We start from the raw sequence: 27,643 nt of genomic DNA, 5'->3' as shown, positions 1-27,643 counted from the left end.
TTGCTGCTATTCAATGCACACCTATGAAAAGTCTGGGTAGTCCCAGATCAAAGCCTTACTAACATGAATATATTTATTATTTATATAAAGGAATTATCTCATTTTTATATTTCTGTCCCTGATCTACTCCAAATACTTTCTTTCCCTTTAATATAACGTAAAAGGTGAAATGCTATCTTGATGTGGGATGGTCCACTTTTTTTTAACTCCCTGTCTTTTCTGTTACCCTGCTGTAATCCTGCTCTTACGCTCTAACACAACCTCTTTGTGTTTCATAGCCTCACTGGCGATCTGAAGATATGGGCCAGAGTTAATCTCTGCAGCATTGTGCTTCACCGCAGTTTAGCTATGGTAGACTGGCTCACGTACCTCCCGGGAGAAAAGGAGAGAGGCTGAGATTTTACACACTTCCTCTAAATGTCCTCTTCTCCTTTTCTCCTCCACCACATATGGCTTTAATTTGTCTGCCGGTGTTTTCCTGCATCACAATCACCCTTTTTGACTGTTTTAGTTCAAATGTGTGCTTGCTCAGATGAAACCATGCTGCAGGTGTAGTGTAGTAAGAAGACTTTAAAGGGGATTTTGGCCAGCTGATATTTGTTAAGTCTATCACCTTTGCATGCTGTGGTTACGTACTTATAGAGTCACAATCACCACAGACACCTGAAGTTTATCAGCACAGCAGAGTGATAAATAGGCTCTGTGCAGCTTGAGGTTAGCTAATTAAAAACCTAGGCTAAACATGTCCTCTTCACAACCAAGGACAGCATTGTTAGCTAATCACCCACTTAAACGATGTGGGCTTCATAGATAATTGGCAAACTTTCTGGAGGAAACCTGGTCTTGTTAGGAGAGACGCCATCCATCCCACTTTGTATGGAGCAGCTCTCATTTCTAGAAATATGGACAAATTTATTAAACCCCCCAAAATATGACTATCCAGAGTTGGGACCAGTAAGCAGAGTTGCAGTCTAACACGCCTCTCTGTCCTCTGTCCTCCTGCTACCCCCCCCCCCCAAAAAAAAAAAACCATTTCCACTGAGACTGTGTCAGCTGCCAAACAGACAAAAAACAAACTAAAAACCAGCAATAGACAACTTAAACATAAAAAAAAATTACAAAGAAAGAACAATACAGTATCCACATCTGAACCAAAGAGTAAAACAGTGAAATGTGGATTATTAAATATTAGGTCTCTCTCCTCCGAGTCTCTGTTAGTACATGACTTAATAATTGATCAACAAATCGATTTACTCTGCCTTACAGAAACCTGGTTGCAGCAGGAGGATTATGCTAGTTTAAATGAATCAACACCCCCAAGTCATTCTAACTACCAGAAATCTCGAAGCACAGGCCGAGGGGGCGGTGTGGCAGCAATTTTTCACACCAGCCTATTAATCAACCAAAGACCAAGACAGACTTTTTGTCACAGGCTGGGTCTCCGACCCAGCACTCTGAGTTCTCTTTGTATTTTTCTCATTTTTTGATATGTTATTAGTTTTTGTGTTATTTCCTATTTTGCCTTTAGTTTGGGCAGTTATTGATGATTGTTCCTGGGTTTTTTTATGTTTGGGGTTTTGTATTCATTCATCACGTATTAGGTCTGTCTTATTGTGTTGTCATGTTTAGTTTTTAGTGTTTCCTGTTTTATTCTGACAGTGTCATGTGTTCTTTGGTCATTGTATTTAGTTTCACTCCTCCTGGTCCTGTCATTAGATTCATGTCAGTCAGCTGTTTCCTCATGTGTCTCCACTTCCCTGGATCACCTCATGTGTGTATTTAAGCCTTTTGTTTTCTGCTTGCCTTGATCGGTTCGTCTGTTTATTTGACCTCAGTCTTAGTTACGGTTTTCGTCTGTTATGTATTATTAGTCTTAGTCATGGTCTTTGCTTGTTATTTTCCACCACAGTCATAGTTTAGGTTTTGGTCTCAGAATCAGAATCAGAATCAGAATCAGAAAGGGGTTTATTGCCAAATGTTGAGCAGGTTTACAACATTAGGAAATTGCTGCGGTGCTTCAGTGCAAACATAGTGTCATAAATAGCACTTAAATAGACATGAAAAAAAAAAAATAAAAGTAGGGATAAGAATTAAAAGTGCTACGTAGAAAGATATGTGCATGAGATATACATGGGATATATACATGAGAATAAGAATTAAGAGTGCTACGTTGAAAGATATATACATGAGTGCAGGTGGTGATCAGTGCCAAACATGGAATGATGCAGTGAACACAGCGTAGGGTCATGTGTTAGTGGCGGGAACAGTCATATGGTTATTGTTCATGTGTCCAACAGCAGAGGGGAAGAAACTGTTCTTATGGCGAGAGGTTCTGGTGCGAATGGACCGGAGCCTCCTGCCTGAGGGGAGCAGGTCAAACAGACTGTGTCCAGGGTGAGAAGGGTCAGCTGAGATCCGAGCTGCACGCCGCAATGTCCTGGAGGTGTACAGGTCCTGCAAAGATGGGAGTCTGCAGCCAGTCACCTTCTCAGCAGAGCGCACAACACGCTGCAGTCTCTGTTTGTCCCTGATAGTGGCTCCAGCGTACCACACGGTGATGGAGGAGGTGAGGATGGACTCGATGATTGCAGTGTAGAACTGCATCATCGTCCGTGTTGGCAGGTTGAATTTCTTCAGCTGCCTCAGGAAGTACATCCTCTGCTGGGCTTTCTTGATGACGGAGGTGATGGTGGGCTCCCACTTCAGGTCCTGGGTGATGGTGGTACCCAGGAAGCGGAATGAGTCCACAGAGGTGATGGGGGTGTCAGTCAGGATGATGGGGGGGAGTGGGGCTGTGTGCTTCCTGAAGTCCACAATAATCTCCACTGTCTTCTGGGCATTCAGCACCAGGTTGTTGTGGCTGCACCAGGACACCAGACGTTCAACCTCCCTCCTGTAGGCAGACTCATCCCCGTCAGAGATGAGCCCAATAACGGTGGTGTCATCTGCAAACTTGATTAGCTTGACAGACTGGTGGGTGGAGGTGCAGCAGTTGGTGTACAGGGAGAAGAGCAGAGGAGAAAGAACACAGCCCTGAGGGGAGCCGGTGCTGATGGTCCGGGAGTCCGAGACATTCTTTCCCAGCCTCACATGCTGCTTCCTGTCCGTCAGGAAGTCAGTGATCCACCGGCAGATGGGATCAGGCACATTCATCTGGGAGAGCTTGTCTCGGAGATGGTCTGGAAGGATGGTGTTGAAGGCAGAGCTGAAGTCCACAAACAGGATCCTGGCGTAGGTTCCTGGGGAGTCCAGATGCTGCAGGATGAAGTGTAGGGCCATGTTGGTGGCGTCGTCTACAGACCTGTTGGCTCTATATGATATGGTAGACCATAACATTTTATTACTAAGACTTGAGCACACTGTGGGTATTAGAGGCACTGCCCTCGACTGGTTTAAATCATACCTCGCTGATAGATCCTTATCAGTTCACTTAGGCACCTTCTCCTCTTCCTCCGCTCCAGTCTGTTGTGGTGTGCCTCAAGGATCAGTTTTAGGCCCTATTCTCTTCTCATTGTATTTGCTCCCTCTAGGCGCAATCTTTGGAAAATACAATATTGCCTTCCACTGTTATGCCGATGACATACAGATCTATTTTGAACTTACTGACGACCTTGCTGTGTCCCTGCACTACTTTCAAGAATGCATGCGGGAGGTCAAAGAATGGTTCCTGAGTAATTCCCTCGTTTTAAATGATAAGAAGACTGAGATTGTGGTGTTCAACAGTAAAATCCCTCGTGCCCAACTCTGTGCTGCCCTGGGTTCCTTTGCTAGTTTTTCTTGTGACTATGTCAGTAACTTGGGTGTACTGCTGGATAGCTCGCTCAAACTCGATAAGCAAGTGTCTGCTGTAGTGAGATCTAGCTTCCACCAACTGCGCCTTATCTCTAAGGCTAGGCATTATATTCCGCATGAGGACCTGGAGAAGCTTATTCACGCTTTTGTGACCTCCAGGTTGGATTATTGTAACTCCTTGTACTATGGTCTTCCCTCTTCTCTTCTTCTTAAACTGCAAACAGTCCAAAATGCAGCAGCCCGCCTTTTGACTGGTACCAGGAAATTTTGCCATATTACCCCTGTCCTAGCTAGCCTGCATTGGCTGCCCATAAAGTACCGTATTCAATTTAAAATATTACTCCTTACCTTCAAAACTATTAATAAATTAGCGCCAAGTTATCTTAGTGAACTTCTCAAACCACATACTCCTGCTAGAACACTCAGATCTGCCACTCAACTACTTCTGACCCAACCCAGATCTCAACTGAAGTCCCGGGGTGACCGTGCGTTTGCTCTGGCTGCCCCGGTACTGTGGAATACCCTTCCTCTCGACCTCCGCGCATCTGATTCCATTGCACTGTTCAAATCACGATTAAAAACCCACTTATTCAATCTTGCCTTTCCCTCTAGTTAATATTTCTTTTATGATTTTATATCATGCACTTTTATGCTCATTTAAATTCTTGTTTGCTCTGTACCTGTTGCTTTCCTATGTATTAGTGACAGTTATCTGCTTGCATATTTAGTACTTGCTTTGGTCCTATTTCTATTATCCTCCTCCTATACTCTATTTTACTTGTTAAGCACCTTGGCATACCCTTGGTTTTTAAGTGTGCTTTATAAATAAAGTTTATTATTATTATTATTATTATATGCAAACTGCAGGGGGTCCAGGAGGGGGGCCGTGAGGGTCCTGAGATGGGAGAGAACTAGGCGCTCAAAAGACTTCATGACCACAGATGTCAGAGCCACGGGTCTGTAGTCATTTAGTCCAATGATCCTAGGTTTCTTGGGGACAGGGATTATGGTGGAGGACTTGAAGCAGGCAGGCACATGGCATGCCTGCAGTGAGGAGTTGAAAATGCCAGAAAACACTGGGGCCAGCTCGTTTGCACAGTGTCTGAGGGTGGCAGGAGACATGCCGTCTGGGCCGGGAGCTTTCCGAGCATTCAGGTTCTTAAACTGCTTCCTCACATCTGCTTCATGAATATGAAGAGTTGTGGTGGGAGGAGATGGTGTGAAATCCTCTTTTGTGTGGGGTGAGGAGGGGGGTGTTGTAGGTGAACAGTTTGAAGGTGGTGATGGCTCTATGGAGGGGGGAGAGGTGGGGGAATTAGTGTCCAAAGTGCCTCTATTGTTGGGGCCGTTGGAGGTGTGAAGGCTGCCTGATGGCTCGTCAAAACGGCAGTAGAAGTCGTTAAGGGTGTTGGCTAAGAGCAAGTCATCAGTGGAGTGGGGGGTTTTAGGCTTGTAGTTTGTAATATTCCTCAAACCTTTCCACACAGAGGCCGAGTCATTCTCTGAGATCTGCTGCTGCATCTTCTCAGAGTGCTGATGTTTAGCAATGTCCACTTCTTTAGTGAACCTGTACTTGGCCTCTCTGTAGCAGTCCCTGTCTCCGCTTCTGAACGCCTTTCTCTTTTCCAGCCACAGCTTTTTGAGTTTAGGAGTAAACCAGGGTTTGTCATTGTTATAACTCACCCTGGTGCGTGATGGCACAATGCTGTCCTCACAGAAGTGGATATAGGAGGTGACAGTGTCCGTAAACTCGTCCAAGCTGTTAGAAGCAGCCTTCAATGTGTCCCAGTCTGTGGTCTCCAATCTCAGTACCGTTTAGTATTTTGTTTCTTAGTGTCTTGTCAGTTTATTTTGGTTTCCTGGTTTACTCCTGCCGTCATCTAATAAAGGATCACTTTCTGTTTAAACTTACACTACTCGTCATCATCTGCTTTTGGGTCCTGTTTTCACTCACATCGGCGCACCCCGCCGTGACACTTTTAATTCATTTGAAAGCCTGATGCTTAACCTTGTCTCCACCCCAGCTGTGAAACTCAGAAACCAGTCTTGCTTGTTATCATCTATCGTCCACCTGGGCCTTACACAGAGTTTCTGTCTGATTTCTCAGACATTTTATCTGATTTAGTTCTGCGCTCAGATAAAATAATTATTATGGGTGATTTTAACATCCATGTAGATGCTAAAAATGACAGCCTCAACATGGCATTTAATCTGTTATTAGACTCAATTGGTTTCTCTCAAAATGTAAAAGAACCCACCCACCACTTTATTCACACTCTCGATCTTGTGTTAACATATGGCATAGAAACTGAACATTTAACAGTGTTTCCTAAAAACCCTCTCCTGTCTGATCATTTCCTGATAACATTTACATTTACAATAATCGATTACACAGCGGTGGAGAGTAGACTTTATCAAAGTAGATGTCTTTCTGAAAGCGCTGTAACTAAGTTTAAGAATATAATCCACCCACGGTTATCATCTTCAATGCCCTGTACCAACATAGAGCAGAGCAGCTACCTGAACGCTACTCCAACAGAGGTCGATTATCTTGTTAATAATTTTACCTCCTCACTACGTACGACTCTGGATACTGTAGCTCCAGTGAAAACTAAGGCCTCAAATCAGAAGTACCTGACTCTGTGGTATAATTCTCAAACACGTAGCCTAAAGCAGATGACTCGTAAGCTGGAGAAGAAATGGTGTGTCACAAATTTAGATGACACACAGCTCTATCTGTCCATGAAGCCAGATAATACACACCAATTAGTTAAACTGCAGGAATGTCTTAAAGACATAAAGACCTGGATGGCTGCTAACTTTCTGCTTCTTAATTCAGATAAAACTGAGGTTATTGTACTCGGCCCTGAAAATCTTAGAAATATGGTATCTAACCGGATTCTTACTCTGGATGGCATTACCTTGGGTTCCAGTAACGCTGTGAGGAACCTTGGAGTCAGACTGCTTTCTTCCATTTGCGCAACATCTCTAACGTTAGAAATATCCTGTCCCAGAGTGACGCTGAAAAACTAGTTCATGCATTTATTACTTCCAGGCTGGACTACTGTAATTTATTATTATCAGGATGTCCAAAAAACTCGCTGAAAAGCCTTCAGCTAATCCAAAACGCTGCAGCAAGAGTCCTGACAGGGACTAGAAAGAGAAAGCAGATTTCTCCTGTATTGGCTTCCCTTCATTGGCTTCCTGTTAAATCCAGAATTGAATTCAAAATCCTGCTCCTCACACACAAGGTCTTAAATAATCAGGCTCCATCTTATCTTAATGACCTTGTAGTACCATATCACCCTATTAGAGCACTTCGCTCTCGCACTGCAGGCCTACCTGTTGTTTCCAGAGTATTTAAAAGTAGAATGGGAGGGAGAGCCTTCAGTTTTCAGGCTCCTCTTCTGTGGAACCAGCTTCCAGTTTGGATTCGGGAGACAGACACTATCTCTACTTTCAAGATTAGGCTTAAAACTTTCCTTTTTTGCTAAAGCATATAGTTAGGGCTGGACCAGGTGACCCTGAATCCTCCCTTAGTTATGCTGCAATAGACGTACAGTGGGGCAAAAAAGTATTTAGTCAGCCACCGATTGTGCAAGTTCCCCCACCTAAAATGATGACAGAGGTCAGTAATTTGCACCAGAGGTACACTTCAACTGTGAGAGACAGAATGTGAAAAAAAAAAATCCATGAATTCACATGGTAGGATTTGTAAAGAATTTATTCGTAAATCAGGGTGGAAAATAAGTATTTGGTCAATAACAAAAATACAACTCAATACTTTGTAACATAACCTTTGTTGGCAATAACAGAGGTCAAACGTTTACTATAGGTCTTTACCAGGTTTGCACACACAGTAGCTGGTATTTTGGCCCATTCCTCCATGCAGATCTTCTCGAGAGCAGTGATGTTTTGGGGCTGTCGCCGAGCAACACGGACTTTCAACTCCCGCCACAGATTTTCTATGGGGTTGAGGTCTGGAGACTGGCTAGGCCACTCCAGGACTTTCAAATGCTTCTTACGGAGCCACTCCTTTGTTGCCCGGGTGGTGTGTTTTGGATTATTGTCATGTTGGAAGACCCAGCCTCGTTTCATCTTCAAAGTTCTCACTGATGGAAGGAGGTTTTGGCTCAAAATCTCACGATACATGGCCCCATTCATTCTGTCCTTAACACGGATCAGTCGTCCTGTCCCCTTGGCAGAAAAACAGCCCCAAAAGGGCTCATTCTGCAAAGTTCTTAAATGGTTGGACATTACAGGAATGGCTTAGAGGATGCCCATTCAATCTGTGAGCAAAGATACAGAGGGTCACCTGGGTGAGGATGTTTGCTGTTGAGATACCCAAAACATCTGATGAACCCAGGAAACATCACCGATTATGCATCCTAGGAGATATTACTTAAATACACGAGAGACTAAGAGCTTAGCATACTTTATTATTGAGAATATCTGAAGTGGATAAAAGTCCACGTGTCACATGTGAATTGTTCCAGCTTGTACACTTAGCACTTGCACTGCTATGTGTGAGAAAATAAGGATCTGAGTGAAATCGTTGTTTTGACTGGAATTATAATCAGCTGACTGGGTAAATAATTTCACACAAGCAATTTGAAAACTTATGCAGTGCGAACCACAACCTGTTAAAGCTAGCAAGGCTAAAATTGTTGGTCAAAGCAGGATCAATAATCAAATTGCATATTTCCACACTTACACTTATTATTCTGAGTACATACAGCTACATGAAATGCTCCACAGGTACCCACATGGTGTATTCATAATGGCCCAAAGTCTCAGTGTGGAATGATGTATACTTCTTGCCTTCAGAGTTCATCATCACTACATGAAGCGAAGAGAGGAAACACTCAGACAGCATAAAAGATGAATTTAGCCTCCTGATCTGATAATTGAAGCCAACCTGGAAGTGTCTTAAATCTGGAATCTTTTTAAAGGCCACCAATGAACGATAGCTGTGGTTGTTGAAAGACGTCATATCCTATTAAAGCCCAGAGTGTACATAAAGTGTTACTTTATACCTTGGCACATACCTTTGACGTTGCGTGATGAACTCTGTATTCCTCGTCCACAGGTAAACGCAAAAAAGGAGTTTTAAAAAAATCTCAGTTTTCGGTGATTCAAAACGGCGTTTACGTGTGGACGAAACAGCTGCGTTTTCAAAAATACCCGTGTAGGTGTGGACTTAGCGTAAAAGAGTTAGTAGTTTATTTCCTTACTACCTGTAATTTATTGCAGATTACTTGTATTTGCTTAATTGCTTGCTAAATGTTTGAGGTCTGAAATAAACCGCAATGGAGCAAAATATGGGTGTGTGTGGTTGGAGGATGTGTGCGTGCGTGTGCGCAAACATTTTTCTTGTAAAACAAAGGGGGGCCTACCAAAAAATGTTTGGGAACCACTAATTAATGCCAGAATGTGTGTTGCTCCCAGGGGTCTTCTCCTCCTCCCTCCCTGAAACAAACTGTTTGTATGATTCCCTGCAGCAACCACCTGTCAATCACAGGTGGTCTTCAGGGAATCCCCTCATCTGTTGAAATCCTGAAGCTCTCCTCTCATCCATGCCAGGACATTGCATGGTGACAGGATGAGAAAACAGAGCAGAAATGTGTCAAGAGAGAATTACACTTGCACATAAGAGCTAATTACTGTGGAAAAGTAAGTGGCATGCATGCAGACTGCTGAGACTCCACTGCTGAAATAATCCCACTGGATGCAACAAAAGCTACACAGTGTAACATTAGAAGCAGACACTGTCTGGTCTTACTTAAGAAGAAGATTAACACTTCATACTTAACAGTTCAGGTGTTTTCAGAACAACTTTAGTAAGGTTTACTTTGCACTTCTGAGGTCCTGTGACTACAAGTGTTTGAGAAATGGAGGCAAGTCATAACCCTTATGTGTTTAGGGTGGTTGACCATGGCTGTGATACTCTGTGAAAGACGTTGCTGTACAATGTCATCCTTTTAGAACTTTTTACGGACAATATATAATTTTGTCATTTAGATGTTTTTATCTAAACACACACTGAATAAACTTCCAAATCCATCTAGGTGGCTAAAAATGCAGTGGTATGGTGTACTTTTCTACTCAAGCTTTTTTTATTTTTTTATTTATTTTATTTATGAAATTCCACATTCACCAATATTCATCCAAGCTAATCCAGTCTACATCCAAATTTCTTAATTTTAATGTGAATATTTTAATATTCACATACTGATGAACACACCAGAGAGCAACTTGGGGTTCAGTATCTTGTCCAGGACTTTAAGGTCTTTGAGGAGAAAATGTTCACTTATTCCCTAATATATCCCACCCACTAACAGTGGCCGTGATGAAGAGATAGTCAGTGTTATTTGCTACATTTCTAAGTGGTCATAATATTATGCCTTATCAGTGTAAATATGGAACTGTAAAATTTGAATACACTGTTGAATTGCAATATCTGACAAAAAAAATCACTCTGGTGCCAGGGCTGATTGACCATTGCATGTTTTGGGGGCTTAAATATCTATTTGTTTTAACCATTGAGTATGATTCATGCATAAATCACTTATTTATGATACAGTATTTGATTTTACTGCAATACCAATAGGTTTCTAATCTTGTAAACTATCTCAAATAACATCCATCAAGTGAACTATCACAATCATGTCATTTTATTTTCATATTAATGATCTAATAACTGATCAGGTTGTCATGCTGACAATGTGCACAGTCAAGTAACACTGATGAAATGGAAACTTTGTTGGTTTCTTCGGTAGTTGGTAATCAGGGTTGGAATTGTAACTCACAAAAAAGTCATGTGTTAGACTTATTGAGAACACAGGCTGTTTTACAAGAGGGATCTGGTCAAAAAAGCAGTCCTTTATCTTTACATTTGTAAAAGTAACAAGTAATCTAAGGCTGTTTTATTTATGTATTTATTCATTTTACATTACACTCCTCCTTGAATCGCTACCTTATCGTGGTGGAGGGGTTTGTGTGTCCCAGGGATCCCAGGGGCTATGTTGTCTGGGGGCTTTTGCCCCCTGGTAGGGTCTCCCATGGCAAATTGGTCCTGGGTGAGGGACCAGACAAAGAGCAATTCAGAAGACCCTTATGAAAAGGATATCGAGGGAACAGTTTACCGGGGCCCCGCCCTGGAGCCAGGCCCGGGGAGGGTGCCCGAGGGCGAGCGTCTGGTGGCCGGGCCTTAGTCCATGGGGCCCGGCCGGGCACAGCCCGAAGAGGAGACATGGGCCCATCCTCCCGCAGGCCCACCACCCGCAGGAGGCGCCATAGGGGTTGGGTGCATTGTGTGTCGGGTGGCGGCCAGGAGCGGAGGCCCTGGCGGACTGACCCCCGGCTGCCAAGACTGGCAATAGGGACATGGAATGTCACCTCTCTGGTGGGGAAGGAGCCTGAGTTAGTGCGTGAGGTTGAGAGGTACCGGCTAGATATAGTCGGGCTCACCTCTACGCATGGCTTGGGCTCTGGAACCAGTCTCCTGGAGAGGGGCTGGACTCTGTCTCAGTCTGGAGTTGCCCCTGGTGAGAGGCGGCGGGCTGGGGTGGGTATTCTAATATCCCCTCGGCTTGCTGCCGGTACGTTGGGGTTTTTCCCGGTGGACGAGAGGGTTTGTTCCCTGCGCCTTAGGGTCGGGGAACGGGTCCTGACTGTCATCTGCGCTTATGCACCGAGTGGCAGTTCAGAGTACCCAGCCTTCTTAGAGTCCCTGGGGGGGGGGGGGGGGGGGTGCTGGAGGGTGCTCCACCTGGAGACTCTGTTGTCCTGCTGGGAGACTTCAATGCTCACGTGGGTAACGACAGCGAGACCTGGAGGGGCGTGATTGGGAGGAACGGCCTCCCTGATCTGAACCCGAGCGGTGTTTTGTTATTGGACTTCTGTGCTAGTCACAGTTTGGCCATAATGAACACCCTGTTCGAACATAAGAGTGTCCATAAGTGCACGTGGCACCAGGACGCTCTAGGCCGTAGGTCGATGATCGATTTTGTAATCGTATCAGCAGACCTGCGACCATATGTTCTGGACACTCGGGTAAAGAGAGGGGCTGAGCTGTCAACTGATCACCACCTGGTGGTGAGTTGGATCAGGTGGCGGGGGAGGACGCTGGACAGACCTGGTGCACCTAAACGCGTAGTGAGGGTGTGCTGGGAACGTCTAGCAGAGGCCCCGGTCCGCGAGATCTTCAACGCACACCTCCGGCAGAGCTTCAACAGCATTCCGAGGGAGACTGGGGACATTGAGTCCGAATGGACCATGTTCAGCGTCTCCATTGCCGAAGCTGCTGCATTGAGCTGCGGTCGCAAGGTGGTTGGTGCCTGCCGTGGTGGTAATCCCCGAACCAAATGGTGGACACCAGAGGTGAAGGGAGCCACCAGGCTGAAGAAGGAGTCCTATCGGGCTTGGTTAGCCTGTGGGACTCCGGAGGCAGCCGACAGGTATCAACAGGCCAAGCGGAATGCGGCTCGGGCAGTGGCTGAAGCAAAAACTCGGGTGTGGGAGGAGTTCGGAGAGGCCATGGAAAAAGACTTTCGGACTGCCTCGAAGAGATTCTGGCAAACCGTCAGGCGTCTCAGGAGGGGAAAGCGGTGCTCTACCTGCACTGTGTATAGTGCTGGCGGAGCGCTGCTGACTTCGACTGAGAAAATTGTCAGGCGGTGGAAGGAATACTTTGAGGACCTCCTTAATCCCACTGACACGTCTTCCGAGGAGGAAGCAGAGTCTGGGGATGAGGGGAATGACCCGCCAATTTCCGGGGGCGAGGTCACTGAGGCAGTTAAACAACTCCTTGGTGGCAGAGCCCCTGGTGTTGATGAGGTCCGCCCCGAGTTCCTGAAGGCTCTGGACGTTGTAGGGCTGTCCTGGTTGACACGCCTCTGCAATGTTGCGTGGAGATCAGGGGCAGTACCTATGGACTGGCAGACCGGGGTGGTGGTCCCCATCTTTAAGAAGGGGGACCGGAGGGTGTCGAACCTCGGATACAGGAGGAACAATGCGGTTTTCGTCCTGGTTGTGGAACACTGGACCAGCTCTTTATCCTCTCGAGGATACTTGAGGGTGCATGGGAGTTTGCCCAACCAGTCTACATGTGTTTTGTGGACTTGGAGAAGGCATTCGACCGTGTCCCTCGGGGTGTCCTGTGGGAGGTGTTGCGGGAGTATGGGGTGTCTGGCCCATTGCTACGGGCCATTCGATCCCTATACGACCGTTGCAAGAGCTTGGTTTGCATTGCCGGCAATAAGTCGGACTCGTTCCCGGTGGGTGATGTGCTCCGCCAGGGCTGCCCTTTGTCTCTGGTTCTGTTCATAATTTTTATGGACAGGATTTCTAGGCGCAGCCAAGTGGCGGAGGGCTTTCGCTTTGGTGGCCTCAGAATCTCATCTCTGCTTTTTGCAGATGATGTGGTTCTGTTGGCTTCATCGGGTGAGGGCCTCCAGCTCGCACTGGAACAGTTCGCAGCCGAGTGTGAAGCAGCGGGAATGAGGATCAGCACCTCCAAATCTGAGGCCATGGTTCTCAGCTGGAAAAGGGTGGAGTGCCCACTCCGGGTCGGGGATGAGTTCCTGCCCCAAGTGGAGGAGTTCAAGTATCTCGGGGTCTTGTTCGCGAGTGATGGGAGAAGGAAGCCGGAGATCGACAGACGGATTGGGGCTGCAGCTGCAGTAATGCAGACGCTGCACTGGTCCATCGTGGTGAAGAGGGAGCTGAGTGTAAAAGCGAAGCTCTCAATTTACCGGTCGATCTACGTCCCTACCCTCACCTATGGCCACGAGCTGTGGGTAGTGACCGAAAGAACAAGATCGCGGATACAAGCGGCAGAAATGAGCTTCCTCCGAAGGGTGGCTGGCCTCTCCCTTAGTGATAGGGTGAGAAGTTCGGCCATCCGGGAGGGGCTCGGAGTAGAGCAGCTGCTGCTCCACATCGAAAGGAGCCAGCTGAGGTGGTTCGGGCATCTGACAAGAATGCCCCCTGGGCGCCTCCTGGGTGAGGTGTTCCAGGCATGCCCCACCGGGAGGAGGCCCTGGGGCAGACCCAGGACACGCTGGAGAGATTATATCTCTCGGCTGGCCTGGGAACGCCTTGGTATTCCCCCGGATAAGCTGGAGGAGGTGGCTGGGGAGAGAGAGGTCTGGGCCTCTTTGCTTAGGCTGCTGCCCCCGCGACCCGGCCTCGGATAAAGCGGATGAAGATGGATGGATGGATGGACATTACATTCCTGGAGAAATATTAGATTACTTGTTACTTCTGTATTACTCAATAACATGTGCCCAGATGCGCTGCCACACATTTATCATTTAAATCCATCCAAATCTAAATCCTTATTCTAATAAGCACAAGTGTGAACATAAAACTGAAAGAAAGCTTAAAACCATCTCAAAGAGAACTTTACAGTGATTGCCAAAGAGATTCTGTAGAAACGGGTATGGATAGAAGTTGAAAAAGACAATTTAGACTGCTATCTCTGCTTTTCTTAACCGTAAAGGTCAGGCTCTGGCTGCTTAACTGGGGTCAGCATGGAGTCAACTTTGTATTGCCATGCTGCCATTGCAGGTACTGTGGCTTAGCAGTAGTTGTCACGATCCTGGGTCTTATGACCCAGTGTTTTGAGTTTTAGTTCATTTTGATGTTTATAGTATGTTTAAGCTCATTAGGTCTCCTAGGTTCATTTGCTTATTAGTTCCCCCTTGTGTTTCCAACCCATGTTAAGTCTCCCCTGCTCTTCATGTGTTTCATGTCTGTGTCTTACGTTGTCAAGTTCTGGTTGTCATGTCTGCATCTCATTATGTTTCCTATTTTATTTTGAAGAGATCTTGTGTTTTTATATTATGGTTTATGTTTTGAGTCCTTTGTTGTACTGTTTCTTGTTTCCCTAGGTCTGTTATGGTTATCATAGGTTTAGTTCTTTGGCTTTGTCATATGGCTTCCCTGTGTTCCATGTTATGTCCACTGTGACGTTTTTGTACCATGTTTCAGGTTCCTATGTTCTGTCTCCCCAGTTGCTGTTAAGTTTGCATGTTTAGAATTCAGTCAGTGTTTCCTGTTTTACTTTGAAGGTCCATGTCTCATGTGAGTGTTTCTAGTTTTGCTTCCCTTGTCTCGTCACTCCCGGGGGTGAGTTATAATGACTGCCTTTCACACATCCCACCTGAAGCCATAACTGAAAAGGACAATAAACTCACCCCAGACACTGTTGGAGTCTCCCTTTTGGATGATGACATAGACTGGGAAAAGTTTTTTCATTTTGCTCCCTTTGAACAGGGAGAAATCAAAGACAATAAGCACTCGCCAAAGGCTGCAAATGCTTTTAAAGGAAAAACTGTGAGCAATGTCACCAGGTCTAAAACACTCAGTTCAGGGTCTGTCAGTTCAGGTTTTGTCAAGTCTGGCTCAGTCATCCCTAAGTCAGCTCACTCTAAGACTATTAACCCGAGGACGTCAAAACCTGCTAAAACAAAGACTGTAAAACAGGGTGGGAAAAATGCTAAATTCATTTTGGCTAGGTCTGTTTTTGTCGACCCAGTACATATTAACCCTAAGCCTGCCAATTCTAAGACTGTTTTTTCTGAGCCCGCTCCTTTGCCTGCTTGTGTTCCTGCTCCCGAGGCAGCTCGGGCCCAGCGTACCCCTGCACCCGTACCAGTTCCTCGGGTGAGGGAGGCTGAGGTCCAGTTGGTCCCTGCTCTGGTTTCCAGGCCGGCTGAGGCTCTGTCAGTTTCTGCACCCGTACCAGCTCCTCGGGTGAGAAGGGCAATTGCCCAGCCGTTGCCGGTGCCTGTCCCGGCTTCCAGGGTGAGGGGGGCTGTGAACCAGTCCACCCCTGCACCCATGCCGGTCCCCAGGGTGAGGTCAGCCAGGATACAGCCCGTCTCTGCACCTGTACCTACTCCTCGGGTGGGAGCGGCTAGTGTCCGGCAGGTGCCTGCACCCATTCTTGTTTCTGCTGAAGGCTCAGGCAACCCCGCCCAGCAGTCCTCCCTGTGTTCCAGAGGCTCAGGAGAGTTCTGTCCACAACCATCACCACCATCACTACTGCATGCTTTTCAGTCTATAGCTCAGTCATTAGCTCTGTTAGCAGCCCAGTCCATAGTTCATTTTCCTGTGTTTCCGTTAGCTCAGCCCTTAGCCCACTGTGCAGCTCAGCCAGCTCCCCAGTGTTTAGCTCAGTCATTTGTTCCATCACCTGCTCAGCCTTCTGTTCAGCCAGTAGTCTCTGCACCTACTGGTCCTGCCACTGCGTCAGCTGGAGGGCCCGAGGAGCCCCTCCAGCCTCATGCCACATCAGCTGGAGGGCCCGAGGAGCCCATCCAGCCTCATGCCACGTCAGCTGGGGGTTCAGGAGAACCGCACCAGCCTCATGCCTCGTCAGCTGGAGGGCCCGAGGAGCCCGTCCAGCCTCATGCCTCGTCAGCTGGAGGGCCCGAGGAGCCCGTCTGGCAACCTTCCCCGTCAGCTGGAGGGTCCGATGGGCCCGTCCAGCCTCCTGTCTCCGCTGGAGGGTCCGAGGGGCCCGTTCAGCCTCTCTCCGCGTCAGCTGGAGGGTCCGAGGGGCCCGTTCAGCCTCCTGTCTCCGCTGGAGGGTCCGAGGGGCCCGTTCAGCCTCAAGCCACGTCAGCTGGAGGGCCCGGGGAGCCCGTCCAGCCACCATCTACTTCTGCGTCGTCTGGTCCAGCCGCGGCCTCTGCTTCTGCCACGCCTGGTCCGGCCTCCGAGCCTTTGTCCTCCACGCCTGGTCCAGCGATTGTTACACCCCCGTCCAAAGTACATCCAGCACCTCGGCATCGTCGGCCAGTTTCTGGGCCTCTAGCCGGACGTCATCGCCGTCGTGGTCGGCCCCCAGACCGCCTTCCCCTGAGTCGCCGCCGTTGCCTTTGTGGGGATAAACAAAAAGTATTTTACCAGCATAATATAATCTGCAGTATGAGCATTGCTTTAACAATATAACAGATAGCTTTAAGATGGCCTTAAGATGTTTATGATGATGTTAACTTTGTATTTCAGGGGCAGTTATAACTATTTTATACATATTGCATATCTGTGCTTATTTGAGTTGATGTTCAGGTTCATTAATGGTTTTGAGCTTCATCTAGTGAGAGTGTCTAGGTGATCCATGCTGAGGGAAAACTAGAACATAGAAGGAATTGCAATACATGCTTACAAAACACTTATATCAGTTTATTTTATTATCTTTTATATGTTCATATTCTTGTATTAAGGTTTTAGTAGAGGTTCTTGGTTAAAACATTTATTTAGTAGAAGACATACACATAGTCTTAGTGAGCTTCTGGTCTGGTAAAAGGTCAGAAGTGCAACAGGTGAATTGAGAAAGAGCATTTGAGGACGAGACACAGACAGTAGGTGAAGAGGTGACACAAAGAGCATGTGAGGTCAACACACACACACACACACACACTTTAAATTAGATTTATTTAGAGGAAGAGGTTAGTTATGTTTGGCTGTAACTGCAAAATTGTCTTGGTAAAAGAGGAACCGTTTCTTGGTGTCTCGGCAAGAAAGAGGAACAAGACAAGAACTGAAAGGTAGACAGGAAGGGCTAGCCATGAAAATAGAAGATGATTTTCTAGGTGAAAAGTCATGATGTTGTTGATCTGATCTATGTATAAAATGTATCTGTGACGCATGAAGGGGCGTCAGTAAACAAACCCTGATGTTATAAAATAATTGTTTGTGCTTTAGTAAGTCGAAGATCAATTGCTGTGTTCAGTGATCTTCCCACATGTGAATTAAAATCTTCGTTTGACTTCACCCGGCCGGACCAGTGTGGTTATTTTTCGATCACCTCTTGTACCCTTTCTCAATTCTTGAATCTTAACATCTGGGGGCTTCGTCCGGTGGTTGAGTAAGGGAAAAAAGTGGAGGTGTGAGCGGTGGTCCGAGGTGGTCAGACGGGCAGACTTGGCCAGTGGTCAAAAGTGAGTGGACGCACGCCGGCGCATCATATTTAAAAAAGGTAAGACACTACCTGTTGAATTATTTCCAAAGTGTGTCAAATTGGGCTGTGAAAATTAAAAGTCTACTCACTGAAATTACTGGTGCATGTCTGTTTTGATTTTGATGAAAATTTCATGAGTTGAAGCAGTTAGAGTTCTGCTAAGAAGAAATGAAAGCAGTAAAGTCTGCTAAAGCAGTTTGAGTCTGCCAGGAAAAAGTTTAAATATTGGGTTGAAGTCCCAAAGAAATTGAGTTAGAGTCTCAAGTAGTTTGGTAGGGAATTGGTTATTGTGTTGGTTAGAGTCCAAATTTGGTCATAAGAGTGGACCTGAGCGGTCATTTTGTGAGTTGGAGTCTCCATTTGACCACTAGGTTGCACCTGCTTCAGTTATACACTTGTTTCGAGTGTTGATTGTTGTTTCAAAGTATTATAAATTATTCTAGAACGGCAGTTCGAGTCTGCTAGGAAGCGCAGCGCTCAGAGGTAACGCTTGCCAATGCAAAGGACGCTTATGCATTGTCCTCGAAGAGGGATAGTCAGTTGGTCACTGTGGAGCTTGGGGCACTCCAGAATAACTAGGAGTTAGAGTCTCCTTACCGTTTGCAACGGTATCTGCGCTTTTTTGGCCAGCAGAAGTGGATTTCGGGCGTGTAACTTTAACCTAAAACTTCAAAAAGTTTGGGTTGGTTGACGCTTTTAAATTGAGTTAGGGATTTTAGAAATGAGGCCAGAAACAGTTAAAGTCTTGATACTGGTTAATTGATTGCAAAAAACGGTTATGTTAAATTTGTCGAAATTCGATAGGTGTTAAAAGGTTTAAAATCTGTGCAGTCGTAAATATAAGACGTCTCTGTATTAAAAAAGATCTCTGTGGGTCGAGTCAGCAATGCACTGACTGCCTGCTGCTATTCTTAGATGAAGAGTGTGTGTGCATGCAAATGAGGCAGCTGATGCAGAGCGCATGAGAGGACTATGCTTTCGGTTTTGTGTGTCATTCAGCTCTATAACTATTGTTTGCAAATGTGGATAAATGTCTGCAGTTAAAATGCTGGCTTAGTAAATAACAACATTGTAAATATATGAATGGTGACAGCGTTTCAAAATAGAATATAAGAATTGTTTGTGTTTAAAACCAACGTTTAGGTACAGAAGATTTAAGGTGGATTTGAAGGCATAAACAAAAAATAAAAGGGTTACAGTCTGCAAGGGTTGTTAATTCATGAGCTGACTGGATGCAGAGTAAGTGGAGTGGTCATCCTGAGAGGATTGAATGATGCTCTAACTCTGTGGTCAAGTCAGACATAGGCTTTAAGCAACCATGAGCCACTAATAAGCGTGACAAATTAATGAGTATGTGTAAATTGAACTTGTTAAATAGTTTTGATAGGAGTAACTCAATGAGCACGCAATAAAGTGGACTTTTTAGGGGCAGTTTATCACTGACACCATAAAAAGCAACTTAATTAGTAGTTCAATAACAAATTGTAAAGATAACCTTTGTTATTTGAAGAGAGAGAGAAAATTCAGGTTACATATAGTGAATAAATAAGGAAATGTTAATCTCTGCGTCATTCCACACTGAAATTTCAATTGTAGGGGATCATTTGGAGGTGAATTGTGTAGGACACGGGGAGACAGAAGAATCTCCCCATGAGTTTTCAGTGTGCATAGAAATTGAGGAGGCTGAACTGGAAGCCTGCCTGGGTCGTTGTTTTTGTTTATTTGAGGGTCTGCTGGAAGTTTGTGAAAACGACCACCTTGATATGTGGGAGCCTTCTCGGGCAGCGATTTTTTTGTTAAACCTGTGGCAGGCTGTGCAACATGGAGAAAGCTTTGACATAATGTCATAAAGGTGATTTCTTGGTTTTAGACTTATTAGTACGGGACAAGTTGAGGGACCCTTGAGGGTGTGTTGCTGTAAAGTATATAAGGGACGCGCAGCGCTGTTAATGGGTTTAAAATAAATGAAAAAACACTAATCCGAGGAACTATTGGAGAGGTAAGTATACGGAGGTGAGCGCGTTGCGCATAAGGGTTGCTGGTGTCATATATTAACACTTTGAGGGCGAATAATTTTGATTGAGTGTCAACGCTTGAGAACGCGAGGACAGCGTCTAAAGTGCTGGGTTAAACTTTGTGTATCACCGAGCAGGGGAAGAGGAGCCAGTGGTTGCGAGAACAGCGAGACGAAGACTGAAACCGAAAGTTAAGCGTGTCTGGGTGACCTAGACCAAGAAGGTGGAGTCGACCAACGCCATTGGAAGAGGTAAGTCTGTGTTTCAGAGAATGGCTGACAGCTCGAGTGCGACACCTAGTGGGAAAAGGGGATGCAAACCTTTGAAGGATCAGCTTGAACAGCTTAAGAAAGCTATTCGTTTGGCTTCACCTGGAGCATTAAAAGCAGCAGAGAAAGAGTGCCAAGCGATGGAGGTTGAGGTAAGCAAACTTATTACATCTCAACAGAAAGGGCTGGGTGATAAAATAGCTCTGAGCCTGGTGTTAAAAACTGAGGGAGAGAGATGTGAACAGAAATTGAAACAATTTGAAGAGGAGTCCAAGGGACATTCAGTGAACAGGAAAGCCAGAGGAGAAATTAAGGATCTAAAAGAAACTCATGCCAGGTGCTGTAAGTGGCTGCTCCTGTGGAGGGCAGCCTCTTCCTGGATGACTGAGGAGGAGGATGACACAGGAAAATCAGGAGACATGGTGAGTATAATGGAGTCTTTGAAACATCTGAAGGAGGAAAATAAAAAGCTAGAGGACCAAGTGAAGGACTTGACTCCGAAGGTAGAAGAGGCTAACAGGTATTACACACCGAAATTATATCCTTGGGCTGAATTGGCACGTTGTGCACCACCACCACCATATGTCATGCCTGTAATGACCCTTGGAGGGGGACAAGTTCGTGGTCCTGATGGACAGACTGGAGTTGTCCTTGGCGGAATAGCAGATGTTGAATATACTACTACTCCCCTGAATATCCCCGAAGAAGGGATAAGGGCAGTGGAATGTCAGTCCCAAGATATGGGAGGGAGAATGACAGCCTCAGCTGCAGATGAAGGCTCGACCTTGCCTCCCAGTTCGGTGGATAGTGGAAACATCATACGGGCCGAGGTGTCTACAGTGGAACAGCCAAAGCAGGACGGGGAGGCCAAAAGGACCCCTAGAATGAAGGACAAAATACCACAAGGAGTGATAACCAAGGGAGAACATTGGGAAGGAGAAGTGTATGGACAAATGCATGAGCCCCCACGTGCGTTAATAGAGGCATTAACAGCATTGGAGGTTATAAAGCAGAGAGTAATGCAGGGAGGGCCAGAAGAGGAGAATGAAGACCGTGCGACGTCATCAGAAGAAGAGGACGATAAGGAGGACGAAGATGGAGGACCTGAGCCCCAACCAAGTACAAGCCTAATTTTGAGGAAAAGAAGTGTGAAGAGAGACCAAGCACAGAGACAGCCCATATTTAGGAGCTCAAAGGGAAAAGGAAAGTCGAGGAAGGGTAGAAAAGTGAGTTTTGAACAAGGAGCTCCTGACCCTGGTTTAAATCTGCCTCTAATAGCAGGTCCAAAGAACGAACCAGTTTATCGCGCCTATAAGGTGAGAGATTTGGAAGCATTGGTTAAACAACTTCCACCAATAACTGAGGGAGGAGCTAGCTGGTTGAGAAGGCTGGGCGCGCTGACCGAAGGAGAAGAATTAGCGCTGGGCGATTTTCGCGCTTTGGCCGGACGTTGTATGCTGGGTGGTGGGTTAGCAGATGTAGAGCAGATAGCTCAAACAACCAGATATGCAAATGACCTACAATACCATGAGGTGCAGAATGACTTAGCAGATGCAGTCCGGGAGAAGTATCCAACTCCTAACTCTGGAGCCATTCCAAAAATTATTTGGGATCCCAAAGACACACCCAGAGAGTTTTTAGCTAAAGCAAAGGAACAATGGTTGTTAGAAACAGGAATACATCCGGGGAAGGAGGGTGAAAGTAGAGCGTGGTTTCGTTCGGCGGTGCTGGCAGGGCTGCCCAATCAGGTTGCAGTTGATTTGGAAAAGAACCCAGATTTTGCCGTTGCAGACTCGGTGCAGTGGGACAGACATGTGACCCACAGACTTCAGCAGGAACAGGATTTGGCAAACAAACAAAAGAAAGAGTTGGAGGAAGCCCAGGCGTGGCTGGTCAAGTTGCAGCTGGCAGAAGCAAAAAACAAAGCAGGAGACAGAAAGAAAGAGGATAAAGAGAGCGCAAGGAAAATAATGGTGGCAAGGCCTCAGCCCGATCCTGTGCCTGACTGGCCAGATCAGGATCCGGGTCTCTACCCTGATGACCGTTGGCCCGCCAATGCACCAAGGCAGCGTCAACCAGTAGGGAATTGGGGGACCGGTGGACCGCAGAGAGGGCGTGGTGGATCCGCGAGGGGAGGACAAAGGGCTCGGAATCCAGGGAATCCTAACAATGTGTCTTGGACTGCCTGTTACAGCTGTGGAGCAGAAGGACACTGGTCCCGAGAATGCCCTGAATCGCAGCGAAATTATCAGAGGCGAGGCTATCAATCCCAGGCACGAGGAGGCCCAAGACAAAGAGCTGCTTACAGGGGAGCATATCAAGCTCCAAACCCGAATGCAGCACCAGCCGCCCAGTACCCAGTAGCTGACTGGGGCTGGGAGAGGGAGCAATACTGACGGAGCCCGGAGAAACTGAACAGCGTGGGGGCGGCAGAACCCATGCTGTCAATGACCGTGGAAGGCACTGAATTGCCCTTCCTGGTGGACACTGGAGCAACATACTCAACTTTGAAAGACACACCAGACAGTGCAACACTCTCCTGTCACACAGTTAATGTGGTAGGCTTTTCCGGGATTCCAATGACACTGCCATTGACAGATCCAGCATTGACACAGCTGGGAAAACAGACTTTGAAACACCAATATGTGGTGTCCTCACAGGTGCCTGCAAATCTCATGGGCAGGGACCTGCTTGTGAAACTGGGAGCCACAATCATGTGCTCACCAGATGGACTGATTGTTACTCTGCCTGGAGGAAAAGAATTCCCGTGTCTGGGATCACCTTCAAAGACTCAATATTTAGTCCAGAACTCTGAACAACCCACTGCCGAAATCTACTGGGGGAGGCTAGTGGAAGAAGGCATTCTGAGACATTATCAGCTGTGGAAACCCTGGATAATGAGCCTGGCCGTCTATTCCCCCCCGCGAGATCCTTTCCACGTTACACTCTTCTATGATAGGGAAGATAACGATATCTATCGGGAACAGTTTCAGTCTGATCTTGAGGGACAGACGTGGAATGTGCAAACACATAACATTTATGTTGGACCAGAAGGTGTGGCCGCGGCTGTGAAATTTACTGATGAACAACTGCCTTGGTACAATGTGGGAGAGGATTCAGCCCCTCACATTACATTGGCGGTCCACGAGGGTCATGGGCCAAGAGATCTGGGACCAATGGTTAAGCGGGCGCTGGACGACGCATGCTGGCAAAGCACCCAAATTCCAAATGTCTGGTATGCACCAAAATGTAAAATATATCGCATAACTTGTTTGTCCAACGATGCAGTGATCTTAGAACATAAAGAAATCTCCAGAATACATGGCAGGGAAAGAATGGATCATCCTGATGCAGTAGCTGAGCTCTCAAAATTTCCTGGTACTTTGTGGTCCGCAGGGCCCACAGATGTAGGTCTAGCTAACTGTTCGCCTGTCCTGTTCCAGCTGAAGTCTGACATACCAATTAACAGACCACAATATAAGCACAAAACTGAAGCAGAAGAAGGTATAGCTGAAACCATTGAAGGACTGTGGAAGGCAGGAGTGCTTGAGCCCTCATGGTCATTTTGGAACACACCTATTTTGCCAGTGGAAAAACATGGGACAGGGAAGTACCGTATGGCACATGATTTGAGAGCAATAAATGCCATGCTGAGGACTGACACTGTGCCTGTACCAAATCCCTACACGGCTCTGACCGAAATTACTGGGGACCAAAAGTGGTTCACATGTATTGACCTAGCGAATGCATTCTTTTGTCTCCCACTGCACGAGTCACTCAGAGACATTTTCTCATTCACATACAGAGGCCGCAAATTTAGGTACACACGCCTACCACAAGGCTTTGCACTCTCACCAGGAATTTTTAATCAGGTGTTGAAAGAGGCATTGTCCCCATGTCAACTGCCAGGGGGCTGTACATTAATACAGTATGTTGATGATCTTCTTATTGCAGCCCCGTCAGCAGCGGCCTGTACGGCAGCATCGCTCGTGGTGTTGAACAGATTGGCGGAGTGTGGCTTCAAAGTGAGCAAAGAAAAACTGCAGTTGGTCCGGCCAGAGGTAACATTCCTGGGCCGGGTGATCGCACACAGATCAGTGGGGCTAATGAACACACACAGAGACCAAATTCTGACACATCCAAAACCAAGAACTGTGAAGGAGTTGCTTTCCTTTCTTGGCTTGACAGGTTACAGCAGGCAGTTCATTCCGAACTATGCGGGTAAAACGGCCCCTTTAAGGGACATGATCAAGAAAGTTGGTGTTCGAAATCTGAAGGCTGAATTGCCTTGGACGCCGGACACAGAGACAGCGTTCATTTCACTGAAACAGGATTTGTCAAGAGCCACAGATCTGGCCACACCTAACTATGATGAGGCATTTTACCTTGATGTTTCAGAAACAAAGGGAGTTGTGAATGGTGTGTTGTTTCAGAAAAAAGGGGGAGGTAGGGATGTACTTATGTATGTCAGCATAAGATTAAATTCAACAGAAGCAAGGCATCCCACATGCACACAACACGCAGCAGGAGTAGCAAAGATAATTCAGAAAACAGCACATATAGTGAGGGAACACCCACTGAAAGTGCTTACTACACACAGTGTAGTGGCCTATGTGAACTCACAGGCATTCACAATGACTCCACTGACGCAACAAAGGTTGAGCAAAATTTTAGAGGCGCCAAATTTGATATTCACACATGAAGGAATAAATATGGCAGACCTAATGGGGTCAGGAGAACCACATGACTGTATTAAGAAAGCCCAGGTTGAAGGAAAAATCAGGGAAGACCTGAAGGCAGAGCCCATATACGGAGCTGAGGATTGGTTCACAGATGGATGCTGCCACAGAGATGAAGAAGGATTGAAAGCGGGCTATGCAGTAGTCTGTAGAGTAGGAACTGAGTTTCAGGTGAAAGAAGCAGGAAAAATTGAGGGACAACAGTCGGCCCAGAGAGCTGAAGTGATAGCCCTAACTCGAGCCCTGAGGTTGGCTAGAAACATGAGAGTGAACATCTACACTGACTCAGCATATGCGTTTGGAGCAGCTCATGTGGAACTGGCTCAGTGGAAGAGAGCCGGGTTCAGGACGGCCACTAATGCACCCATCTGTCACAAAAAGGAAATGGAGGAACTGGAAAAGGCCCTGGAGGACCCAGACGAGGTAAGTATTATAAAATGCAAGGGCCACTCACAAGCAGACAGTATGGTGGCAAGAGGAAATCAGAAAGCTGACGAAGCCGCAAAGGAAGCAGCGGGCTACAAAGGACAGAGACAACTGGTGCAGGTAACCCCAGAAGAGGAGGTTAGCACTAACAGCATGGAAGAAGTTAGAAAGGCTCAGGAGGAGACATCCCCAGAGGAAAAGGGGGTGTGGGAAAACAAAGGAGCCTGGCAAGATGGCGGTTTGTGGAGGGGGCCAGATGGGCGTCCCGCTTTAACGGCCAAAATGGCGGAACAAAAGGTGAATGAGGCTCACGGGCTTGGTCACGTGGGAGTGAAACAGATGGAGAGAAATTTGTGCCGATGGTGGCATCCTGATTTGAGAAGGATGATACTGGAAAAGGCCAGAACGTGCCTAATTTGTGGGGCACACAACCCAAAGCCAGCAGTAAAACCTGAAGCTGGTAAGTTTCTCATGCCAGAAAGGCCAGGAGAAGAGGTCGTGATTGATTATACCGACATGATTGATACAGGCCCAGGTGGGGTGAGGTATTTGTTGGTGTGTGTGGATGTTCTGACTGGATGGCCCGAAGCATGGGCGACCAAATGTGAAGATGCGAAAAGTGTGATTAAGTGCTTAATCAATCATTACATTCCAAGGCATGGGTTTCCCAAGAGAATTAGGTCAGACAATGGTACTCACTTCAAGAACAAAGATTTGCAAGAGGTAGAGAGGATGTTGGGAGTGCAACATAAGTTCGGGACGGTCTATCATCCTCAATCTCAAGGAAAGGTAGAGAGGATGAACCTAAATTTGAAAAACAAGTTGGCTAAAATTTGTGCGCAGACAGGGCTAAATTGGGTCGCAGCCCTGCCCATTGCTTTGATGACCATAAGATGTTCTGTTAACCAATCCACAGGTTTCACCCCTTATGAGCTGCTGACTGGGAGACAGTTTCCAGCACCCTGGACAGTGGTCCCGGTGGAGCAGCCCAGGACAAGCAACAGGTCTCATGCAGAATATTTTAATGAGTTGAAAGCTCTTGTGTCCAGCTTTACAAAACAGGTCACTTGTGAGAGACCCACGGGGAACGGAGAGGTCCCGGACGCAAAGGCAGTGTGGCTGAAGGTCATTAAGCGAAAGTGGAAGGAGCCCCGCTGGACTGGTCCGTATGAGGTGACCGCCCGGACGGCTACAGCAGTCCAGCTGAAAGGGAAAGGCGACACCTGGTACCATTGGTCGCAGTGTGCACCCGCACACGAGAGCTTGGTGGAGGAAAATTCGTCTTCAAGGAACGCAGGTGTCAAGGAACAGAGGCAGAATAAACCTCTTCACCTGTGTAACGGGCCGACCAGTAGTCTACCTGGAAGGCCGAAGAAAGAAGAGCAGCCTAGGAGGAGATCGCCGCGCCTACAAAAAGGAGTGGTAACAAATTGAGAGTTTGAAAAGGGGTGGTTCAAATAAAAAGGAGGAAAACAGAAACAAAGTTTTAAAATTTATGCTAAGTACAAATATACATAACACAATGCCATCCCGCGAACCGGAGATTCGTGAGGAAAGAGGACTGATTAAAATGTTGCTTGTGATTGTTAGTTTGATGACTGTGATGATATTGATAATGGCCCTATGTTTGCTTGTTTATATTTTGCAGGGAGGCCCCCGCGACCTGTCTGAACACTGGGGCCAGTTGAATCCAGCACTAAAAGAGAAATCGTTTATTGAAACAGGGCTAAAAAGGAGATCAAAGCGCGAGGTCTCGGGTAAAAGAGATGAGTGCCTGAGCACATATGGTGGTTTAGAGTTGAACTATGTTAATGGGTCCACAACTTCATTCACCTTTGACTTATGCGATGTTTTAAAGTGTGAAGGAGCAGATACTAGTTGGAGAGGATATAATGTGTGGGTTTGTTGGGATTATGCAGTAAGTACACATTGTGAAAGAGGGAGTAGGCCCTTTGCAAACTGGTGTCGGAACTGGAATCAGGTAAAGGGTTACACTGGGGAAAATGGGGAAACGTCAGGACAAGGGTCAGAGAACGTGTTAAAACTCCAAAGAGATTATAGTCCATCTAAGAATTCTTTGACTATGTCGCTGGGCAACTGGCGGCGTAAAAACTCTTTGTATTTAGTCTTAGGTGTGGAGACTGTGGGAACTGACCCGAAGGGGTTAATTAAAATTAACTTTCTTGAAAAGGCCAATCCCGTAAATCCCGTAGAGCCAGTTAGAGAAGAAAAGGAAATACACATGATTAACAACCAAATAAACGCTGTTGTAAATTCTACAGGAAAAAGGGGAAATGGGCCGTCATATGTGGTACCAGAGGAACAGGAACTAAAGGATAGACGAGTCCTGGCGGTGGACTACACTAGACTGAAGCCTCAGGATTTAATTGAGCGCGCCACTGGGTTCAGTGACAGTAATCTCTGGCTGGA

The 27,643-nt window shown here is 46.5% G+C and overlaps 2 protein-coding genes across 3 annotated transcripts in view; both read left to right on the top strand.

The window, feature by feature from the left end:
* LOC146571190 (synaptic vesicle glycoprotein 2C-like) overlaps positions 1-27,643 on the top strand; it is a 94,242-nt gene that overhangs the window by 23,862 nt on the left and 42,737 nt on the right. The gene's annotated exons all lie outside the window — the stretch shown is intronic.
* LOC146571191 (uncharacterized) lies at positions 25,263-26,647 on the top strand. The gene is made up of 2 exons (XM_085281271.1): positions 25,263-25,673; positions 26,130-26,647. Exons 1-2 carry the CDS (start codon positions 25,367-25,369, stop codon positions 26,645-26,647), a joined length of 825 nt encoding a protein of 274 aa, XP_085137397.1. The 5' UTR covers positions 25,263-25,366.

Source organism: Mchenga conophoros, linkage group LG7, assembly GCF_057382185.1.
Source record: "Mchenga conophoros isolate Kocher_MC1m ecotype Shallow Benthic linkage group LG7, M_conophoros_male_GT1.1, whole genome shotgun sequence".
Lineage (NCBI taxonomy): Eukaryota > Metazoa > Chordata > Actinopteri > Cichliformes > Cichlidae > Mchenga > Mchenga conophoros.
Note: the sequence above shows the minus strand (reverse complement) of the source record. Positions and strands in the feature narration are given on the sequence as shown.